The following is a 24,245-nucleotide window of genomic DNA, read 5'->3' as shown; positions in this document are numbered from 1 at the left end:
TTCGGCAGCACCTCCCCGTTGTTCTCCAAATACACGTCCTGGCGGGGAGATTGTGTATCCGGAGAACAACAGGGAGATGCTGCTGAAACTCTATCTCGGATCCGAGTAGAGCATGGAAACTAACTCCATCTACACATCCTCTGGCTATCCAAACAACGTGGACAATTCGAAACAGATACGGTTATAGATATGCAAAGATCTGCATATTTCCAACCGTATCTCTTTTGAACGGGAGACGCCTAGCTAGGTTACGTGATATACGAACATGATATGGAAAGAGGGGTGTATGATGCCTCACCTTGCTATCATGCAAAGTGACGAGTTGAGGACAGTGGGGAATGATCCTTGCAATAGCCTCTCCTGCAACAAATGAACATAATAGTGTCAATTGTAAATTTTGGCAGCACCTCCCCTACACGATGAGGTAACCAAAACCTGCAACAAACCAATGGCACGATTGTCGACAACCACATACACAACAAACCAACGGTACGATGTAAATATTAGCTTCCCAAAATTATACTCCAATGATACTATAAAAAAACACTACTCTAGCCAATCACACTTAGGGGGGCATCATGTCATATTTTCTACCACAATTAGCTTAGGAGTATTAAGTACTGTCTCTCTGTGCCATTAGCTAGGTTGGTCAAACAGCACCGAACTTTGTGACCTGTGACTCTGAGTGATGCTCCAACCAACCACTGCACAGTCACACCATTGACATTTTAGGATTTGGCTCCCAGCTGCATGGCATGCTGACCTCAAGTGACACCAGCAGCGTTGCACTGCATGCATGCTGAATTGCTCCCAGCCCAAGCTGTTGTCTGGAGTGTCACTCTAGCAAATAATCTCATATATATACTCAAATGGCAGTCAGCTTGGCTGTACTGCCAGTAGATTTTTTGGGGTCCCAACAAGAACTGTCCAAGTAGAGGAAGGGAATCGGGGATACAATGGAACACCAGGTACTACATCTATCATTGGTCATCTGCCATCCGGAGATAAAAAATTTCTTGCATGCATTTTCAGTTCATCACTAACTCATTCAGTTCACTGGGAATTGAAATAGCTTAGGAGTGATTACTAAGTACTACCTCTCAGTACCATTAGCTAGGATGGTCAAACAGCACTACTGAACTGGCAAGGGTAATAAGTAGCTCGCGTTGAAACGATATGATACAGCAGGTAAGGCGACTAAAAATGTGCTTGTGCGTCATGGAACTAATAATCCATGGTGTGTGTTCGTGGACGCAAATAATAATACCCCTAAAAAGCACACATTAGCTTGATAGAATTTCACATGCTGCATGCCTGAATGCCCTGCTGGCTTACTTTACTTTGTTCCCGCCTGGAGAGGGCTGGTGCTGGGCCGACGCACCGTGCGAGAGGCGGCGCTGGAGCCGGTGCCTCCGGACGGCGGCGGGGTCGCTCGGCGAGGGGCGAACGTCGTTGGGGTCTGTCGGCGAGAGGGCGGACGGCGGCAGGGTCGCCCGGCGAGGGGCGGACGGCGGCGGGGTCGCCCGGCGAGGGGCAGACGCACTAGTACAGAAATAAGCTGTACTCCCGGTTGGGAAACCCCTTCAGTCCCGGTTTCCCAACCGGGAGCACGAATCCGGGACTAAAGGGTCCCTCCTTTAGTCCCGGTTTCTCACTCGGGACTAAAGGTCCACCTTTAGTCCCGGTTGGTAATACTAACCGGGGCTAAAGAGGCCTCCTGGCCTGGCCACGTGGGCCGGCCCTTTAGTCCTGGTTGGTATTACCAACCGGGACTAAAGGTTTTTTTTTATTTTTTTTTTGTTTCTATTTTCAATTGATGATTGATTTTGGTTTTCGAATAGGTTTTCGAATACGCATTCTATGCTGCTAATAATATACGTATTCTACACGCTTATAATGTTCGAACATTTTGTACAAACTAAAGTATGAAACTAACTTATATATTAATGCATATATATATATATATATATATTGTACGCTATTTTATGTACATATAATATGTATATATATATATATATATTACAAATAAAGCTTGTATTGTATATTCTATCATATCCTTGGGATAACAAATTCACTACATCTGGTTTAGCTTCCATGTTTCGTTCATGTCATTGTAGAACTCGCCGGCGGGGTTTAAGACCTGGTCATTAAGAAATTCTGCTATGGTCTCTTGAATTGCTTTCAGTTGATCACGTCGTATGACTTTTTCCTTTAACCATAGAGTCTTCAATAAAAGTTAAAGGAAAAGTATTAATATATATATATATATATATATATATATATATATATATATATATATATATATATATATATGTGTGTGTGTGTGTGTGTGTTGGTGACGTGATTACTTATATATATGAGCAATAAAAGAAATTGTGAATATATGAATATATTTATATAACGTACTTTGAGGATCTCTTCAGGAGTTCTTTTTGCGTACGCCATGATGAACTCGCAAACATCCGGTGAATTGAAAGCATGCATGGTGTTAATTGAATTATATATATATATATATATATATATATATATATATATATATATATATATATATATATATATATATAGCTAGTACTTACTTTGTGTGCGATTAAATCCAGTGACGCTTTGCAATGTTTTATGTGGTGTTCCTCAATGAAACTTTTCCAAACACTGCATCCAATAAAATAAAAAATTAATTTGGCCTTTAATAATTTTTATAGTTAAGAGATCAGGGTATATATAGTTGCTAGAGAGACCAAATTATCCTTGGATAATATCTATTATGTCTTGGTACTCTGTTTGCTCTTTTCTTAACGAGTCTAAGATGCTCAACCGACTATTGGCCATATCGGTGACCATCAATATCCAGTGATTGCTGCATATGTTTTTATACACAAATATGATCGACATTAACTAGAGACAACATATATGTGGGAGATAGCTTAGCTAGTAAGCAAATAATTAAACAAATGTCCATATGATCGACATTAATTATTTAACACTCACTTGAAGTTGTAGGGGAAGAGTATGTCCTTGTTTTGTTGGTTCACTAAGAATCTCATGAGATTTTTCTCGAGTTCAGCTTTCCATTCAAGCGGGGGATTAGGGTGTTTGAATAAGACATTTTGATCAACGAAACTAACATCATTATCCTTTCTCTTTCTGAGTTCTATCATCTCATATCTGTATATATAAAAATATAGTGAGGATATATAATTTATATATATACATGTAGCTTTATATATATACACTTTAATAGTAGAAAATAATCACACTTACAGACAATAGCAGCTAATGAGACTTTTGTCGAGAGAGTCCAGGTGGCATAGTTGGTGTAATTCTAAAAACTCGACATATATAACGTCATCGCCACGGAAGTAATATTGGTTTCTAACTCTGACAGAAACAGAGTTCTCTCTCCGTTCACACGCCGCCATGTACCACTTGTTTAGCAGGTACATTTGCGTACCTAGTTCACCTAAGGCCTCAGGATTGTATAGACTCTTTCCATGTTCAAATTTCTTCCAAGGATCCACTTTTGGAGCAGATGGTCCTTCAACGAGCACTTGGGCAAGGTCCAAACCAGTATCCTTGTAAAACCAAACCAGGTCCTCAAAATCGATGTCTAGTAAGTCTAAGTTTGAACCATATTCATTAGAATGACAAGAGGGGGACTGATTGTTGCGATTGTTGTCCGAGTTGTGCAACACCTTTCCATGCTCTAGTCTTTTTCTGTGCCGCCTCAAATGACTTGGTGAGAGAGCGGTCGTAGTCTGATTTTGGCAGGGTCTTTTGAGATTCCCGCTTTTTCTGGTCCACCTTCTTTCTTAGAAGATCTGGAGGTAGGTAGAAGTATGGTTTCTCCGGGTTCTCCCATGCTTCTCGTTGCTTTCTTACTTTTTCAAAGAAACTGTTCACATCTTTTTGTACTGTAGCATTTAATTCCTTTTCATTTTTCTCGTAAGATAGTTTTTGGGGAATAACTGGATTAGAGGAGGCTTTCTTCTTTGCCGGCTGGTGGGCCAATGGCTTCGTTTGTGGGGCGGACCTCTTAGGAGCTGGCTGCTTCTTGGTCATCAAGGGAGGCGGGGCAGTCGTTGGAGATCTCCTTAGAGGCGTTGGAGACCTCCTTGGAGGTGGCGGCGGTGGCGGCGTTGCATAATCATTGCCCGGAGCACTATGATGATCTAGACATTGAATAATTGGACTTAGATTGGTGGAGGCCCTACTGTGTGAGTACAAAAAAGAATAATTAGGTATAAGAAATTATTATTATTAATCATGTATGTCAATAGAAAATTAGTGAAAAAAATTTCGTTCACTTTTGTCCGCACCTATTGTTTGGCAGTTGAGGAAGCGGTGGTGGACTAGAGACCCCGGGAATAATGATGTAGCGCTTGTGCCATAGTATGCATATCTTCTCTGCTTCTCCTAGAGTCTTCTCCCCATCACCTCCTGGAATGTCAAGAGACAGATCACTAAAACCTTTGTTAACTCTATCCACTGAGACGCTAACATATCCAGGTGGTATTATTGCCCCATAAATTCTTGGTGTCTTGGTAGGATCTGGAGGAGAAAAAACACCGAGAGCCACCATGATTGTGGCATTCCCTTTTGGAATATGTAGCTCACATGATGTAAATGGTGCAGTGATGTCATCCACGGGGAAATGTAGCATTGCGTCATCTTGATTTGGCAACTCCGTGGAAGCGCAACTACTTTTCAACTAACCAGGGAGGCTAATATTAATATTGATTTCTGGATCTTATACCTACCTTTGGGCACTCATTGCTATTTGCACTTACTTTATGTTTTCGTCCTACATTCTAGCTTGCATGTCTTTTTCACACTCCTGTGCTTGAAGCAACACCTCCCATGACTCACGAACATATTCCTCCAACCTGCTGATCTGCGCTGCTTCCTCATCCTTCCTTCTCTACCGGCTTTTGTAGGTATCTCTATCATTAGGGAAACCATGCTTCCAAGAAATGTTCTGTCCTACACCTCTCATTTGGCCACTGTGTTCAGTAGTCTCGATGGCATACGTCAGTTCATCCTTCTCTCTATTGGGCCTAAACGCACCAATAGCTTTAGCTTGTAGAGCATAAGAAAATCTTTGTGTTGCTCTTTCAAGTTTTGGGCCATGAACTAGCTTTTCGGTCTCTAGGTCCAGTCTTCCCCCATGAACAAAAAACTAATTCTTCGCCCGTTTGGGCCAATTGAGTGATTCTAGTGTGATACCCTTGGCAAGAATATCCGCTTCCATTTTTCCCCACTTGGGAATGGCAGTCGCGTAGCCACCTGATCCCATGCCATGGTGGTATACCTTCTGTCGGGCATTCTCTTGGTTCCTTCTCACTCGTTCCTCACCCTCTTCTGATGTTTTGTACTATACAAAATCATTCTAGTAGGGCCTCAACTTCACGAGCGGGCCCCTAGTATTGAAATTGGGTATTAGGTTCTTCTTGACATATTTCGTGTATAGGGATTTCTTCTAAGTCTAGAATTGTGTGGCCATCTTCTTCATAGCCCACTTTTGAACTAGCTCCTTCAATTCATCATCGTTGATATCATCATAATCATCCGCTTGCAACGTGAAATGTTGAATGATATCATCCTAAATTAAATTCTTATCAAGATTAGAGACAAAACTAACATGAGGCTCATTGATCTTTTGCTTCCATTCATGGGCACTAATCAGAAGTTTGTCCCTTACAAGGTACCCACAGTGTTGCACGAATTTTCTTACATGTGGACCAAGTGGTTCGCCTGTCTCGATATTGAATTTTGATATTATGTAGCGCCCCTCCAATGGCTTTTTCGGGCTTCGAATATTTTTTCTTTTCGTCGTTGTGGTCGTCGATCCAGAGGGCTACGTATAAAAAAAAGAATAAATAAATATCATGTGTACACATAATAGATGATAGATATTTAAATATATATATAATAGTCAAATATATATATAAATATATATACCTCACTAGTATTTTCTTGCACAATATTTTCTTGATTATTTTCAAGAGCCAGGTATTGACTCCGGTCATCCACATCTTGCTGGTCACCATTGGCAAATTGAGTGCCGGTGTTAATAATATCCATCATTTCTTCATCCATGTTGTCTCTCGGGGTAGCCATCTAGCTTTTACACCACTAGATATATCTATAAAAAATAAAAACCATATATCTATAAAATAGATCAAGTCATGTGCTTAAAATTAATTAAATAACTACACTCGAAATTCAAGTCTCCAAAGCATAACTTTGATTTCTTATTTTCTAGAAATATTTATTGGCAAGTGATATATATAACAAATTTATATATATAACAATATAAATTTAAAACTCTCTAATATATATATATATATATACAAATTTATAACTCTCTAATATGTATGTATAACATCACTGAAGTCAGTCTTTTTCCATATATCAAAATTCATATATATACAATATATCACTAAAGTCAAAATATTAAAATTTATATCACCAAAGTTAGTATCTTTCCACGTATCACTAAAATCAGTCTTTTTTCTTATATCAAAATTCATATATATACAATATATCACTAAAGTCAATATATCAAAAATTATATATGATGTAGCTAATGAAATCATATAACACTAATAATAAAGTAATTCTATTCAATTATCAAGAGATTCAAATATATATCTTCAATATTATTTTGTACAACTATATAGTTTAATTAATTCTGTATCTTGTATTACTGTATATATATACAAAAATTCATAGCATCTATTTTTTCTACATTTTTTCTCTGCCAAATAATTAATTTGCACACACAGTACATCACACACGTAGTCACAAAACGGCAGAGGAGAATGCTGCTCAGCTCGATCTCGATCTAGACGCCGAGGATAACGATCGTGGCTCTAGCGAGGACGAGGCGAGTATGATGACGGCGGCTCTGACGAGGACAAGGACAGAGCTAGTAGCTAGGCACGTACACACACATGGACGTGGGGCCGGGGCGGAGACCGATGAGGCGGGCTGGGGACAAGGTGGCGCGAGCCGTCGGATGGCCGAAACTGAGAACCGCAGAGGCACATGCAGCTGGATCCGATGAGGATGAAGGCAGAGATCAAGCAGCCACACGCGCACGGTCGAGGCGAGGGGCCATGGATTGATGAGGCGAGGCCAGCGGGGGCGCGGTGATGATGATAAACGGCGTTGGGACAGCGGTGAAGAGAAGAGGCACGGCGGTGTGGCTGGATCCGGCAGGGACGAAGGCACGGAGCGACTGCACACGCAGGGTGGCAAGAGGCTCTCTCGTCGGCGGGCAAAAGAAACATATCGAGGAAGAAGAATGGCACCCCTGAGAGAGTGGCCACGAGCGACGGTGACAAGGGCGGTGGCGGTGGCAGTGGCGATGGGCGATGAAGACAAAGAGTGAGGAGGAAGAAGAAACGGCCGCCTTATATAGGGGAGGGACCTTTAGACCTGGCTCCTGTAAATGACCGGGACTAAAAGACCTTTAGTCCCAGCTGGTAATACCAGCTAGGACTAAAGGTATTACCTTTAGTCCCGGCTCGTAATACCAGCCGGGACTAAAGGTTACCTTCAGTCCCAGCTGGTATTACAAGCGGGGACTAAAGGTGTATTTTGGCGGGCCGCAAAAAATGCAGCCCACCTTTAGTCCTGGGTGGTAGATCTACCCGGGACTAAAGTTGGGCTGCAGTTTCACTTCTCGCCCATTTCAAGCTCCATTTGTTTTTTTATATATTTCTTTCTATAAAATGTTAAAGTCTTGTTAATTGCACAGTAAATTAAATACAAGGCATAAAATTGTTTTAAAAGATTATGGATTTACTTTTGCTTTATTGCACACAGGAAAATTATGTGACCTAAAGTTTTTTGTTTTTTCTTATAAATATTGAAACATAATGTCATTAATAATTCTATTTCGTTAATGCAAAAATATAGTGTTTAATTTAAATCATTAAAACTTTTGTTTTCGATTGGAAATTTGTTTTCACATCATTTTAACGTAAATCTTTTCATTTTTTCATCACTCATTGTCCAAAAGCGACAGGAAAATCCCACCATCAAACACAAATTTAATATGAACATAGAAAAAAGGAAACACCTAATAAACATCTCTGAATTCACAATTATTACATAATACCTCTAATACACACTATTAAACATCACTATATATATCAAGCGGGCACAGTAGTGAACTTTTTCTTAACGTATATCCCTTGGTTATGATCGCGTCATAACCATGGAGTGTCCTCATTATTTAGCTGGATGCTTGGGTCTTTGTTCACTATGAAGGGTGGAATTCGGTCATCCTTTTCATAATCTTCTGATATGTCTGGCTTGTCTTCAATTCCGACGATGTTTCTTTTCCCTGAAAGAACTATGTGACGCTTTGGCTCATTGATTGGGTCGTTGTTGTTTTTCCCTCTCTTCGATTTTGTAGACATGTCCTTGACATAGAACACCTGATTCACATCCTTGGCAAGGATAAACGGTTCGTCTTTGTACCCAATATTGTTGAGGTCCACGGTTGTCATTCCATACTGGTTGTCGACTGCTACCCCGCCTCCAGTCGCCTTTACCCATTAGCACTTGAACAAAGGTACCTTAAAAGTAGGTGCATAGTTTAGTTCCTATATCTCCTCTATGCGACCATAATATATTTGCTTATTTCCATTAGGGTCGGTGGCATCTATGCGGACACCACTGTTTTAGTTGGTGCTCCTTTTATCTTAGGCTACTATGTAAAAAGTATTCCCATATATCTCGTACCCTTTGTATGTGAGGATATGCCACGATGGCTGTCTAGCCAACAAATACAGTTGCTCATCAATACTCTCATCACCCTGACATTCTTTTCGCAACCAGTCGCTGAAAGTTTCCATGTGCTGACGCGTAATCCAAGCTTCAGACTTCCCTGGAAACTCGGATCGGAGCAACTCTTTATGTGTCTCAATATACGTATCCACCAAGGAGGAGTTTTGTAGAACTGTGTAGTGTGCTTTTTTAAAATAATTGTCCTATGTACCAATATATGGTTTCTTCCCTAGTGTCCTCTTTCCGCTTAGTCTCCCCTCGTGTCATGATTTAGGAACACCAATCGGGTCAAGGTTGGGAATAAAGTCAACACAAAACTCAATGACCTCCTCTATTCCATAGCCCTTGGCGATGCTTCCTTCTGGCCGAGCACGGTTGTGAACATATTTCTTTAGGACTCCCATGAACCTCTCAAAGGGAAACATGTTGTGCAGGAACATAGGACCGAGAATGCTAATCTCCTTGACTAGGTGAACTAGGAGGTGTGTCATGATATTAAAGAAGGAAGGAGTGAACACCAACTCAAAGCTAACAAGACATTGAACCACATCATTCTATAGTTTAGCTAGATCCATTGGATCGATTGCCTTCTGAGAAATTACATTGAGGAATGCACATAGCTTCACGGTGGCTAGACGTACATTTAGAGGTAGTATTCCTCTTAATGCAACTGGAAGCAATTGTGTCATGAGCACGTGGTAGTCATGGGACTTTAAGTTTAGGAATTTCTTCTCTGGTACATTTATTATACCCTTTATATTCAAGGAGAATCCAGATGGTACCTTGATGCTTGCTAGGCATTCAAACATGCTTTCCTTCTCTTCTTTGCTAAGAGTGTAGCTGGCAGGACTTAAGTAATAGCATCCATCATATGTCTTCTCTAGATGTAGGTTGTCTTGTTCTTTCAAACACCGTAGGTCCTGTCGTGCTTAAAGTGTGTCCTTAGGCTTCCCATACACACCCATGAAGCCTAGCAGGTTCACATAAAGATTCTTCATCAGGTGCATCACGTCGATCGCGCTACGAACCTCTAGGACTTGCCAATAGGGTAGCTCCCAAAATATGGACTTCTTCTTCCACATGGGTGCGTGACCGTTGGCGTCATTCGGAATAGGTTCGCTGCCATGTGCCTTTCCAAATACTACTTTCACATCCTTGACCATATTGAGTACATCCTCACCAATTTGGTTGCCCGGCTTGGTCTGGTGGTCTGCCTTACCTTTAAAATGCTTGCCTTTCTTTCTTAGGGTGTGATTCGTAGGAAGAAATCGACGATGGCCAAGGTACATGACCTTTCAACATTTTTTCAAGAATATACCTTTAATGTCATCAAAACAGTGCATGCATGCATTATATCCCTTGTTTGATTGTCCTAAAAAATTACTTAGAGCAGGCCAATCATTGATTGTAATGAACAACAATGGTCGCAGGTCAAAGTGCTCCTGTTTGTGCTCATCCCACACACATACACCTGGTCTGTTCCACAAAAGTAGAAGTTCTTCAACTAGTGGCCTCAGGTACACATCGATGTCATTGCCAGGTTGCCTTGGGCCTTGGATGAGCACTGGCATCATAATAAACTTACGCTTCATGCATAACTAGGGAGGAAGGTTGTAGATACATAGAGTAATAGGTCAAGTGCTATGACTACTGCTCTGCTCCCCAAAAGGATTCATACCATCCGTACTTAAAGCAAACCTTAAGTTTCTTGCGTCATTTGCAAACTCTAGGAAATCTCTATCGATTGCTCTCCACTATGATCCATCAGCAGGGTGTCTCAACATATTGTCTACCTTACGGTCTTCTTTGTGCCATCGCAACAACTTTGCATGGTGTTTGTTTCTAAACAGACGTTTCAAGCGTGGTATTATAGGAGCATACCACATAATCTTGGCAGGGATTTTCTTCGTGGGACGTTCGCCCTCAACATCACCAGGGTCATCTCGCCTGATCTTATACCGCGATGCATGACATACTAAGCATGCATCTAACTTCTCATACTCCTCGCCATGGTAGAGGATGTAGTCATTAGGACATGCATGTATCTTCTGGATTTCTAACCCTAAAGGGAAGACTATCTGCTTTGCTTCGTACGTAATGGTGGGCAATTCGTTATCCTTCGGAAGCATCTTCTTTTGGATTTTTAGTAACTCCCCAAATCCCTTGTCAGATACACCATTCTTTGCCTTCTATTGCAGCAATTCCAGTGTGGTACCCAACTTTTTCTGCCCCGCATCACAAGTTGGGTATAGTAATTTCTTGTGATCCTCTAGAATGCGCTCAAACTTGATCTTCTCCTTTTCACTTTCGCATTCTCTTTGTGCATCACGAATGGCCTGACTAAGATCATCAGCGGTCTCATCTTCTGCCCCTACCTCTTCTTCAGCTTCCCCCATTACAGTATCATTGAAGGCACCATATTCAGCAATAATGTCATCATTGTCCCATTGTTCTTCTTCACCTTCTTCCATTACAACCCCGGTTTCTCCGTGCTTCATCCAACAAATATAGTTTGGCATGAAACCCGACTTCAATAAGTGTGAATGAAGACTCCTTGAGCTAGTATATTCCTTCAAATTCTTACATATGGCACATGGGAAGCACATGAAACCATCGTGTTTGTTTGCCTCGGCCACACGTAAGAAAGAATGCATGCCCTCAATGAACTCTTTGGAGCGGCGATCAGCATTGTACATCCAATGCCGGCTCATATGTATTACATGACATACATACCATATTAAAACCTAGAACATAATTAGTTAATTATACGACATGCATGCCACCACACAAGGTATTAATTTATGAAAGTCTCGCTACAATGTAGACAATCCCAACTATCACTAAAAAAACTAAAGCTAAAATACACTTCAGCAGCATAAGGATTTTGCGACCAATCCCAACTAAAATAGACAGATCATGTGTTTGTTCAACATCTATGGGCTTCTTCCGTAGGATCATTGCCACATCAGCCGCCGTAGCCGCCTGTGCAAGAGAGTTTTGCACGTCTTCAACATACTCTTCCTCCCAGTACTAGCCTGAACATCCAGTGCCATCCCACTGAAATTAAAACAAAAAAATTAGAACTTTAATCACAATCATCATGAAAATAAGTATAAATTAACCATAATCATCAAATGTGACAAAATAACTCACATTGCGATCTGGACACTTGTAGAAGATACGGCCCTTGTTGGGACACTCCTTCCTCACCCGGTATTTCATCACAATCTTCTCCTCACACTTGCTGCATGCAATGAGAGGGAGGTCTGGCCTCAGTCGTTTTGGAACCCGATGAGAGGTCGAGGACCTAGAAGCAGTTGTCATCTACTCTCTATACTCATTTTTAATATAATATAAATTTCTCATTTTATAAACAAATAAAATTAAAAAACTCTAAAATTCTCTATATCTCTAAACCATGAAGTGTGCTATGCATGCTAGAAATGATAGCTGAATACTAGTTTTGACTAACTACTTTAACCCTCCTTCATCCAAATATGCAAACTTTAAAGTGATTTTAAGCTTAAATAGCTTACAAATAAAAAAATCCACCATAAAAACCACATATATCTAGTCCACAAAATGAGATATGCTACTGATGAAACATGAGAGTATAAAGTTGGTAACCTTTAGAACCGAAGAATAGATGGAGGAATCGAAGAAATCTTGTGATTACCGGCGATGAGGAAGAAGAGAGGCTGGCGATGAAGCAAGAACACTGAGCTCGAAGTGGCTCGGGCTCGGGGAGGAAGAAGGGGTATATAGGAGGGGACCTTTAGTCCCGGTTGGAGACAGCAACCGGGACTAAATGTCCCTTTCTAGTCCCGGACGGAGCCTCCAGCTAGGAGTAGACTTTTACTCCCGGTTGGAGGGACCAACCGGGAGTAAAAGTTAACCTTTAGTCCCGGTTGGTAGATCCAACCACGACTAAAGGTCCCCTGCAGCAAAAGCCTGCCGCAGTAGCCATTGGGCAGGGACCTTTAGTCCCGGTTGGATCTACCAACCAGGACTAAAGGTTTCTCTAGTCCCGGGCGCGAAAAATACCGGGACTAAAGCTAAATTTCGAAGTGGATCAAAAGTCGTTTCTCTACTAGTGATGGCGGATGCCAGCTAGGGGCGTGGGCGGCCAGGAGCGTGGCGCGGTCAGCCGGCCGGGGGCGTGGTGCGGTAGCCGGGTGCGCGGTGCGGCGGCGTGTGAGTGTGTGCGGCGTGGCATCTGTGTGAGTGTGTGCGTGTGTGCACGGCCGGAGGGGTGGATATGCGCAAGCTTTGCCGAGTGCCCGAGATCTAGCACTCGACAAAGCATCGGTTTGCCGAGTGTCCCAGGTAGCACTCGGCAAAGCCTCGGTTTTAATTTTTTTCCCTTTTTGAAACACTTCAGCGCACGGGTGGGGCCGTGAAGGGGTTTGCCGAGTGTTCCAGGTCTAACAGTCAGCAAAACTGAGATTTTTCCGAGTGCCATATATCGAGCACTCGGCAAACTGATTTGATTTTTTAATATGCCTATTCATTATTTTATTTTATTATTTTTGTGTAATGTATTTTTTATTTCCTATGGTTACTGGACTGGATATTTAAAGCATCACATACATCACAAATCCATCAAGATTTATATTACAAATGTTACAATAATGTATATGTCGTTACAGTAAAAATGTATATACTACGATAGAAGTTTCGTCATCTCTGGATCTATACTACTCTTATCCTTGGCTTGATCAATGCTGAAAGATACTCTTTACTCAAGACCTCGTCCATGGCGAAGGATGCTAGCTTGTCTTGTAGTTCTTTGATCTCGAAGTCTAATAGCTTTTGGGGTTTTAAGTTTCTCACGCTATCGTTGAAGCAAGATGACATCAACATGCACAAGTGTTAGACAAAATAGTAGTGTGTTTTATTGAATTAACCGATATACATAAAATGAGAAACATACACACCATTTTATTTCCTTCCATTGTGCTCTCGTTGAGGTACTAATGCATTGCCCACATCACGTAGAATCCGCATTAGTTGTTTGCTATTGACTGTTCTAGGGGTATGTGTTTCCATATAATGAGCCTCAAAATGGTTCTTCCTGTGCCGTCTATATTTTTCTTGACTCAGCGTGACACTATAAAGTGTGAAAGGCGGTGAAATTAGAATGTGCTATGTGATTAGAAAATTATATGTTACTAGCTTCACTTACTTAGCACCATGAGTAGGTCATTGATCTGAGAAAGTTCTCTTCGAGTCGCACACCTTGACATGTGATTGTGCAAGTTTGATATCTACGAGGACGTATTGGAAACTGCACTCACAAACTTCCAATGCTAAACAGGCCTAGTTAACAAATGACCTTCAAAAAAAATAAGAAGCACCTAGCTAGGCCCATATATGGGGCACTCGGTAAACTTATTATTTCATGCAATACCACAACTTAACATGTTGTATGTACCATATGTTAATACTAAACGGATCCAGAAATATATCAATTCTTAACATGGAGTACCACATGTTGTATGTGGAGAGTAGAAAAAGTTTCAATGTCAAGAGTGAAAAAAAAACTTATTATTTCATGCAGTTGTAGCTCAAATTTAATGTATATCAATTAAAATTCTATAATTGCACTTAACAAATTAAAATTATCAAACGGATCGAAAAATTTACCAAAATTACACATGAATCAATCTATGTTCTCTGTTGCCTATACAAAAAGTTCTGAACTCAAACCCCAATTCGACAGTTACTTTGAATCCAAATCTTACCGGATCCTTCTCTATGCTACGATTCTTCTTCTGAGATACTTTGGTTTGTAAACAACGTACGTGATAGATTGTCCAAAACCTTCTTAATTTTTTACCACAGTCTCCACGTATGATATCATGAGATTTTGATAAATCTCATAATTTTCAGACTTCGTTTGTTTTTTTTAGAATTTAAAAATCATTCGGCAACATGTTCGTGGTCGGGTTTCGTGAACAAGATGTTCAAAAATTCTTTTCATTTCCCGGACAAGGCCTCAAATGGACTCAATAACATGAATATCATTTTTCCACTCATTTTATTTTATTATTTGAATCACTTGCAGTTCAAATTTGACTTATACCAAAAAATTCTTCTAAACGCAATAAATTAATTAAATATATCAAACGGATCCAGAAATATACCAAATTTTAACATGTAGTAACACATGTTGTATGTGGATGATAGAAAAAGTTTGAAGGGCAGGAGAGGAAAAAAAGTTTTGGCTTTGCCGAGTGCTGGGGAAAAACACTCGGCAAACTTATCATTTTGCCGAATGCTGGCGAAAAACACTCGGCAAACTTATCATTTTGCCGTGTGCTGGGGAAAAACACTCAGCAAAGTTGCACTTTTGCTAACGACCGGCACACCGTCAGACGGCCGTCGCACCTGCCGGTCACGTGATAGTATTTTGCCGAGTGTTAATTTATTGCCGAGTGTCGTATTGTGGTTTGCCGAGTGTCTTATATTCTACACTCGGTAAATCGGGTTTTTTACTGGGTGTAATATGTATGCCGAGTGTCTTCTTCACTACACTCGGCAAATTAGCTATTTGTTGAGTGCCCGATGAATTACACTCGTCAAATCAAAAAACACTCTTCATATTTACTGTTTCCGGTAGTGATCAAACAGCTAAGAACTCTTGTCTACCATCTCGTCAAGGTAATTCAATTTTCATCGTTTCTTTTGAGTTTTGAACATATATGTGTGTGTGTATCACTACATGTTGCTCTGCATGCAAGGCTGCAATACAATATAACTGCATTCTTGATCGATTTGATTCGATCTCTTACATGGCCAGCATGGTTGCTATGTGACTACAGCGACGGTAAGTGGTGGGATGGCAGCGTAACCGGCCCACGGTACGACAGTGAGAGCTGCGACATGAAGAGCACGGAGAAGTGCGTGGTCAACGGCAAGCCGGACAAGGGCTATACCTGCACTGGCGCTGGCAACCCGCGGCGTGCAATCTCTCGTCGCTGAACCCGGTGGAGTTCCTCCTGCTGGTGCGGGGCAAACACCTGGCCTTCGTCGGCGACTCCACGGCGCGGAACCAAGCGGAGGCCCTCGTGTGCTTCCTCTCCTCCGTGGCGCGGGCCGAGACGGTCCACCGGTACGAGGAGCGGCTGGGGCGCAAGTTCTGGCGGTGGGTCTTCCCGGCGCCGCACGGCGTCAACGTCAGCACGTACTCGGCGGGCCACTGGTTCCCGCGCCCGGCCATGTACTACGATCGAGGACGGGGAGGTCGTCGGGGTGTACTCCGGTCCGGACGTCAACAAGACCGACATAGGATACCTCGGCGTGTACCGCAAGGTGATCCGGAGGACGCTCGAGTACGTCAACGCCAAGTCGTCGACGACCGGCGGCGACAAGCTCGTGGTGGTGGCGACCATCGCGCCCGCTCACTTTGACAGTAAGTACGGCTGGAACCACCGGGACGCGTGCTCGCGCACGCAGCCGTACGAGGACGGGGAGGCAGAGGTGGCGACTGCGGACGCCGAGCTGAGGCAGGTCGTCCTGGAGGAGGTGGCGACGGCGGCAGCAGCGAAGACGACGCGGCGGTGGGGTGGTGTGCGGTTCGAGGTGCTCGACGTGACGAAGATGGCGACCATGCGTCCCGACGGGCATCCCGGGCCCTACCTCTTCGCACACTCGTACGACGGGCGCCCCGTGCCGGAGACCGTGGCCAACGACTGCCTGCACTGGTGCGCGCCGGGGCTGGTCAACACGTTCAACGACATACTGGCCAAGATGATTGTTGCCGGTGTCTGAATGGAGGCGATGCACTCGACTTGTTGACCGTCCAGATGCCACACACATGCCTATGTTGGGGACGCACGAAATTTGCTTTTTTTATATAAAAAACAATATTTCAGTATGTAGCTCGAAGAAAACATGGCAATGCGATCCCTTTACAGCAGCGGCTGAGGCGAGATGTGTGCGAGCCTCTGGAGCAGCATGCCGTTCCACATGTCGACAGGCCCGGGCAGGCACCAGTGCAGGCAGTCGCTGGCGTTCCTGACCCACCGCTTGTCGTAGTGCCCGCCGGGGTGGCCGTCGGCGCGCAGCATCATTGCCTTGGTCACGTCCAGCAGCTCAAAGCTGGTGCTCCCGGCCGTCTCCCTCACCCTCGTCACCTCCTCGCTCTGCACCCTCCTCAGCTCCCACCCGATGCTCTGCGAGCTGATCTCGCCTTCCTCCAGCGGCCGCGTCCTGTTGCAGTAGCCGCCGCTGAACCAGGAACCGTGCTCGAAGTGGTCGGGCGTGTAGGTGCGCAGGAACGTGACGAGTCCGCCCTTGCAGTCCCGGCACCGGGCGATGGCCTCGAGCGCCGCCCTGACGACGCGGCGAACGGCGTAGGCGATCCCGAAGTCCGTGAGGCCGGGCTCGCGGCAGTTGACGCAGCCGATCCGGCGCCCGTCCTCCCAGAGGTAGTTGACGCGGAAGAACCAGTTGCCGCCGGAGATGACGGCGTAGTCCAGCCCCGGCAGGCGGCTGGTCCAGTTGGCGTTGAGCCTATCCAGGTGGATGTCGAAGGAGGGCGTCGGCTTGCCGTCGGCGCCGAGCACCGGCACGCCGTGTGCGTAGAACTCCGTCCACATCACCATGAGCGTGAAGTTGTGCCCCGGGAAGTGCCATGTCCGGAACTTGTCGAACGCGTCGCGGTACACGTCCGTCGGCGTCTCGGTCTGCGAGAGCAGGCAGAGCAGCGACTCCATCTGGTTGCGCGCCAGCGAGTCGCCGATGAACGCGAGCGTTTTCCCGCGGGCGACGTCGAGGAACCGCTCTGGCGCGAACCGCGGCAGGTCGCAGCCGTCGGGCAGCCACCGCCAGAAGAGGTGGCCGGGGTCCTTGCCGTACTTCTGGCAGTTCTTGAAGTCCGGCAGCGTCGGGCACGTCAGGTTTGTGTACACCGGACCCCGTGGCTCCCTCACCCATTTCCCCATAGACAGGTCGCATTTCTCCTCAGCATGCGCCGCTCCTGCCGAACCTAAGCATGCCGCCATCAAACACTCAAGCAAATACTCATATGTCCTAGAAGAAAGTAGTGTCACAGATAATGCAACGTTTTGTATAGCTTGGAAATGCCAAAACAGTTCACTGTAAAATTGCACTTACTCTGATCACCAGTTTGTTCTGCTCTGCCTCTGCTCGACGCAGGAACCGCGGGAGCTGTTGACGTGTTTGCTGATGGCAACGAGATGTCTGAAGGTAGGCTCTGCTCTGGTGCCTCATTGTTCTCGGCAGGGACTACTCTCCGTTCATCGGCTTCCTGATGTCCCGGCACAAAACGATCGATGGCTCCATGATCCGTGCTCTGCCTCTGGGTGAGCGCCTGGTCAGCCGTCGTTGCGCCGAAGCCGTGCGACGAGTACAGGACAGAGAAGACGAAGACGGTGGAGAGCACCAGGAGCAGCAGCAGCGAGGACCTGACGTTCCGCTGCTGCACCACGGCGTGCCACTCGCTGCTGTTGCTGCGCAGCAGCCTTGGGCTTGAGGAAGGAGAGGTAGGAAGTGGCATCATGCTGCTCTGTTCGATCACAAGTCGGAACTTGATTTTCGTAGCATACCAGCTTTAATTTTGAAGGATGTGTAGGCGTTTTCGCTTCGGATATATTACTAGTAATTGTTTCGGCTGTTGCCGGAACGTTTCAGCTGGTCACTTCTGGTAAGCCGAATTCTGACGAGGTTGGTGACTTGGTGTGGCAGTCGCTAGTAGCTCACCAAACTGCACATGGTTAGTTTTACACACTAGTTGTCTCTCTGGGTTCCTTATCGTTCGTGGTTAACACGACATCTCAGAGCATGAATTGAACTTGACACGATTTTGTATCCCAGTATGCAAAAAGAAATGTGTCGTGCAGATGGCATGCTGAGGCGTGACCGCGTGAGCTCATCAGGTGGAGTGAAATTCTGCACTTTTTTATTGCAGTGCGAGACACCGAAACAGGTTTGGATAATTGGATGGTTGAGGTCGGTTGGCCAACGCGTTCAGCTAGATCCAAACGGCTGGAGTGACACACGACACGATGGCTTCGTGCGCTAAGGTCTCACCTGTCAGATTAACTATTGGATGTACGGGGGAAAAAGTTCACCCAACTAGTGCAATAAAATTTGCTAAACAATGAAAACGACAAAACCTAACAAACACCAGTCTGAACATGAGCATAGGTCAATTGACAGTATATCAGCACGAACACATGAATCTAGAGCTTACTCCATCAGCCTCTCTATACTCTTCCTTATTGATACGAATAAAGATTTTGATAAAAAAAATATTCTTCAACAGCTTTTTTAATTGGATCTTCAAGGATTGTTATCCTCTATTTTAGATTTCTCTGTAGCTAAAGATGGAGAGTGAGATTGGTCCTCTAGAGTGTGCACAAAATTTATAGAAGTGTTAGAGGGTGGAAAGACGTTAGAGAGTGATTTTTATTCAAATGGCTCTCCAAATGATGATTTAGAGGGTCATTTTAAGAAAGCTTCTTGGAGCAGAAGGAAATTGCTACTCCCTTCGTCCAGGTATCTGAGCCCGTTAAAGTAATTTAGGTTTGACCAAGTTTATAGTAAATAGTATTCACATTTGTGTCTACAAATCGGTTTATTAAGAAAGTATATTTCATAATTAATATAATGATATTTATTTTTGTATCATAAATGTTAGTATTTTTCATATAATTATAGTCAAACTTGACAGCATTTGGTTTCTTGAAATATGAGAATTGTATTCTTTTACGTACGGAGGGAGTACATATCAGATTAGTCACAACAACTTACATGAGGGCGCAAACAGATTATAGACGTTGCGGTAGGACAAAATCAAAAGAAAAATTCTTCATCACCAAGAGAATATAAGATACTATGTTGTCCCCGAAAGTATGCAATTCTAGAATAGTCTTAAAAAAGTGTTAGGGCAAACAATTTGTAGTTTGATCAAATTTATACAAAAAGATATCAAAATTTATCATACTAAATAAGTATTATTGGATTCATTGTGAAATATATCTATCAAGATTTGTGTGCGTCCAAGCTGTGGTACTTTGGAAAAACCCGAATTTTTTTTTCAAGAACAAGAATGGAGGGGGATGAAAAGTCTGCTGTGAGAAGTGGTGAAGATGCTACAACCGTGGAAGGTGATATACAAGGAGAAATTAAGGATAAGGATGGAGGGTTGCATTGGTGCTTTGGAATCATAGACGATGGAATCAGAGAAGCTTGGATGGAGAAGCATGGATCACAACTATCTAACATCAAGTTCAGCACAATCGATGAATGCAACAAGAGTGGACTGGGTACTTGCAATGCCCCGCATAACTGAGGATGATCGGGCGAGTGGAGTTTCTGATGAGACGGAAGTTGCCTTGCAGTCAAGTCTTAGACTTGAATTTATAAATGAGTAAATCTGGATGTTGTGCATTGGGTGGACGCGCCTAGAATACATACTGAACTCAATTTATATGAATTTGCTTTGTAATAAAGCATGTGAAACCTTTTCTCTAGTAGTATACCCATTTGGAGTCATACATATATGTTGATACAATTTCATACAAGCTTAATTAAATTTACGATAGTTTGACTTTGACACGACCAAGAATTGCATCTTTTTAGGATAAAGGTAGTAGTATATGCATTGGTATTATTATTGGTGGTCATGACATTGATTGTCAAATATTGTGTCAATGGAAGAACAGGGGCGGATCTAGCACCTAGGCAGTCGGAGCTAGAGCCCCCGCTACCTTTGCCAAAAATCCAGGAAGAACCACAGAGTACATATCTAGATATACCTTCTTATTGGACATCACAGCATTGGCCATAAAATATTTTGTCAATGGATGAGCCATGGATTACATATCCAGATATATCTGATTATGATCCATGTTTTTGTTATAATCCTTGGTTCTTGAATAACAATAACTAAGACATGGCTACATTAAAACTTCTGTTATTGAACATGCTTATAAGTTAAAAGAACAAAGTATCTTGCTTATGGAAAGTCATATATGTTTTCAAGCGTCATCACCTCTGTAGAGCTCATAGAGATCCCCCAAGCAACAACTGAGGTTGCCCGTGACTCCCAGAGCCCATTTGAGGACACCAAGGTGATAAAGCACAACCCCCCAGGATTCCTCAAAGACGGTGTGGGTCAAAAGCGCACTGTCCAACAAATAGCAAAGTGCACTTGTCAACTTCGTCTGCACCAACTGGGACGTCTTTGCATGCAAACCCTATAACATGCCAGGGATCCCGAGTGCAGTTGCCAAGCACTCCCAAAACATCATGCTCGGTGCGAAGCTGGGTAAGCAGCGCCTACGTCACTTTGATGAAGAGAAGTGTGTTGATGGTAATTTCATCACATATTTGCATAGTCAAAACCGTCAACAAAACATCATTCTGAGGAGATAACAAGCAAACCAGCAGTGGTTTTTGTATAAATAACATTGTCGGTGTTTCGTAAACTAAACTAGTAAATTATACGATTGTTGCGCTACTCTAGGAAGACGATGGTAGCATCCAAAAGACATGAGGATTTATACTGATTCAGGCCAGAGCCCTACGTCTAGTCTCAGAGATGATCGAGTGCATGTTCCTCGCTTGAATGCTCTGAAGTTCTTACAATGAGGGGTGCAAGAATGGTGGAAGAGGTAGGAGACCTAAAGCTAGGAGGCAGGCTACCTGAAGGAAAGCTTTAGGAGTCCTTCTATGGTGTAAGAATGAGTGAATGAGAGTTAGATCCCCCAAGGGGGGTGCCCTGGCTGCCCTTATATAGAGTTCCGGGTCAGGGCGTATATAAGGAAGAAGGTTCTCCCGACCGAAGGGTCGTGAGCCTGAGGAAGGTCCTAGCTAACTTGGCTTGCAAGCTACACCATCTTGTGGAGCACGTCTTGTGGCCATGTCGTGGCATGGTGTGACGTGGTGCCACTACGCCAGCCGTGGCGGCATTGTAGGCACGATGGTGGTTCGCTAGCCATCCTATGCGACGTGATCTCCGCCGTGATCTTCGTCATTGTCTCCTGGCTTTGTATGGGAGTTGGCAACTATCCCTAGGTCGTCGGTCGCCTTGTGGGCTGGAGGAGCTAAGGGCGCTGAAAGGATCAAGATGCCCAAGAGGGGGTGAATTGAGCTAATTCTAAATTTCTTTGTAATAATTAAACTCTACGGTTAGCCCAATTAACCCCTTGTGCCTAGAAAAGTGTTTCTATTGATCTAACGCACAAGAGTTTAGCACCCTAAGTTCCAATCCTACTCTAGCATGGCAGTTCTAGGAATGTAAGTGACAAGAATTGAATTGCTCAAAGTAAATCCTCAAAGTAAAGAGAGAAGGAGGAACACAGCGATGTTTTGCTGAGGTATCGGAGAGTCACCACTCCCCACTAGTCCTCGTTGGAGCACCCGCGTAAGGGTGTAGCTCCCCCTTGATTCACGCAAGGATCAAGTGTTCTCTACGGGTTGATTCTTCGACACTCCGTCACGGTGAATCACCCACAACCGCTCACAACCTGAGTTGGGTCATCCACAAGCTCTGTTGGATGATCACCGAGCTCTCCAATCACCACCAAGCCGTCTAGGTGATGGCGATCACCAAGAGTAACAAGCACGAACTCTCACTTGACCATGACAAGCCTAATGAGAAGGGTGGATGCACACTTAGCTACTCTTGATCTCACTAATGAGGGCTCTCTTTGGGATTCTCAGATCTCAATCACCTCACTAGGACCTTGCTCTTCTTGGCACTTTCAAAGGTGTTTCTTAGCTGTTGGAATGAGCAAAAGTACCCCCACACACGAGTGGAGGAAGTATTTATAACAAGGGCTAAAAAATGAACCGTTATGTGCCTCTACGGGGTGACCAGACGCTCCGGTCATGTTGACCGGACGCGCCGGTTAGTTCACCCCGAACTCCAGTGTTTACAGAGCGTCCGGTCAGCACTGACCAGACGCGTCCAGTCGTGATTTTCCATCTCTGGAACCTTATTGGAGTCGACCAAACGCTGGCTCTCAGCGTCCGGTCACTTGACCTCTCAGCGTCCGGTCGCACCAGACGAAAATACCTCGGTCAAATGAACTGACCGGACCCTGAGCCAGCGTCTGGTCACACCAGAGCCAGCGTCCGGTTAGTATTTGACCCTCCATTCACTTCCAACTCTCGATTATACGTGAATGAAGTTTGCTCCATTGGATCTAAGGGCTATTTTAGAGCTACCTAGTGCTAGATTTAGCAAGTGTGCACCACACCTAACTCACTAGACACACCTAGGTCAAGCTACCCGTCCATACCCCCCTTAATAGTATGGCCAAAGGAAAAACAAAGTCCTAAACTACTCTAAGTGTCTCTTCAACTCTAAACGAAACTTAGAACTAGTCCATCCTTAACCTTGTTGTCCATCCTTTGAAAACCAAAACAATTTCCATCGTAGGGGCATGACTACCATGATTGCCCAATCGATCTCCATTACCGTGACCTAACTTAATTGCCTCCACAAAACACACGTTAGTCACAGTAATCATGTATTGTCATTAATCACCGAAACCCAACTAGGGGCCTAAATGCTTTCAATCTCCCTCTTTTTGGTGATTGATGACAATAGCACCTCGAGTATGTGAAAGAGATGAGGTTTTTAACATGCTTGGTTCATATAAGCTTTTGGCAATAAGAACAAAAGTGTTAGGCAAGCTTATATGACCTAAGCCAACATGATGTACTTAAAAGATATGAAATAAGCATGAGTACAAGTAATGAAACTCATTTGCATTGGAGTGAAACGCGGAAGCAAAGCAAATGAGCATAGCACAAGTGATATGACATATAACTGATTCAAAGTAGAGAGCACACATGTCATATATCACGATCACGTAGATATCACTATCACATAAATAGTTTAATGCATAAAAGTAAACACATGACGAATGCATAATAGTGTATCACACATGAAAACCAAATATAATAGATAGTCTAAGTAAACTAAGCTCCCCCAAAGTCGCCCCCTAAGTCTAGCATACTCGAACCCTCTCTCCCTTTGGCGTCCAACACCAAAACCTAAGGGTCGATCGGCGGGGCTACAGCAGACGAGTTGGGCGCTGAGGTACAAGGAGCAAGCTAGAACTGAGTGCCATCATCATCTGAACCAGAGCTCTGAGCTATCTAACCCTCTGTAGCTAGAAGCGACACTGAAGCGGTTTGGGTTGGATCAACAACTGGAACTATTGTAGACTATGTAGGTATAACTGGAGCAGCCGGCTCTGATGATGCCACTGAGGAAGGGAGCATCTCTTTAGTCCTAGTAATAGGTGCAACTATAGAAGGACCTGGGACATGCAAATATGGCAGAGTAGGCTGCCCTGTCAACTCACTGAAGGATGCACCAAGGCTCCTGGACACTGTAGTCTCTGGCACTAGCAGCGAAGAAGTCTGAGCCAGTGTAAAGCCCGTCTGGAGAGGTGTGAACTATG

General features: G+C 43.9%; 1 protein-coding gene and 1 pseudogene across 1 annotated transcript; one reads left to right on the top strand and one right to left on the bottom strand.

The window, feature by feature from the left end:
• Positions 1–15,681: 15,681 nt before the first annotated feature.
• Positions 15,682–16,569, top strand: LOC136520736 (xyloglucan O-acetyltransferase 2-like; annotated as a pseudogene).
• Positions 16,570–16,673: 104 nt separating this feature from the next.
• On the bottom strand, positions 16,674–18,360 carry LOC136523117 (xyloglucan O-acetyltransferase 3-like). The gene is made up of 2 exons (XM_066516900.1): positions 17,917–18,360; positions 16,674–17,788 (listed from the first exon to the last, which is right to left on the bottom strand). The coding sequence occupies exons 1-2, from the start codon at positions 18,320–18,322 to the stop codon at positions 16,710–16,712; spliced, it is 1,485 nt and encodes a 494-aa protein (XP_066372997.1). The 5' UTR covers positions 18,323–18,360; the 3' UTR covers positions 16,674–16,709.
• Positions 18,361–24,245: the final 5,885 nt, after the last annotated feature.

This window comes from Miscanthus floridulus, chromosome 18, assembly GCF_019320115.1.
Source record: "Miscanthus floridulus cultivar M001 chromosome 18, ASM1932011v1, whole genome shotgun sequence".
NCBI lineage: Eukaryota > Viridiplantae > Streptophyta > Magnoliopsida > Poales > Poaceae > Miscanthus > Miscanthus floridulus.
The sequence above is the reverse complement of the archived record's forward strand: the minus strand, read 5'-3'. Positions and strand labels throughout refer to the sequence as shown.

Coding starts and splice junctions, on each gene's coding strand:
- LOC136523117 (XM_066516900.1), bottom strand. CDS start 18,322: ATGATGCCACTTCCTACCTCTCCTTCCTCAAGCCCAAGGCTGCTGCGC. Junction 17,789..17,916: donor AGAACAAACTGGTGATCAGA/GTAAGTGCAATT, acceptor CGGCATGCTTAG/GTTCGGCAGGAGCGGCGCAT.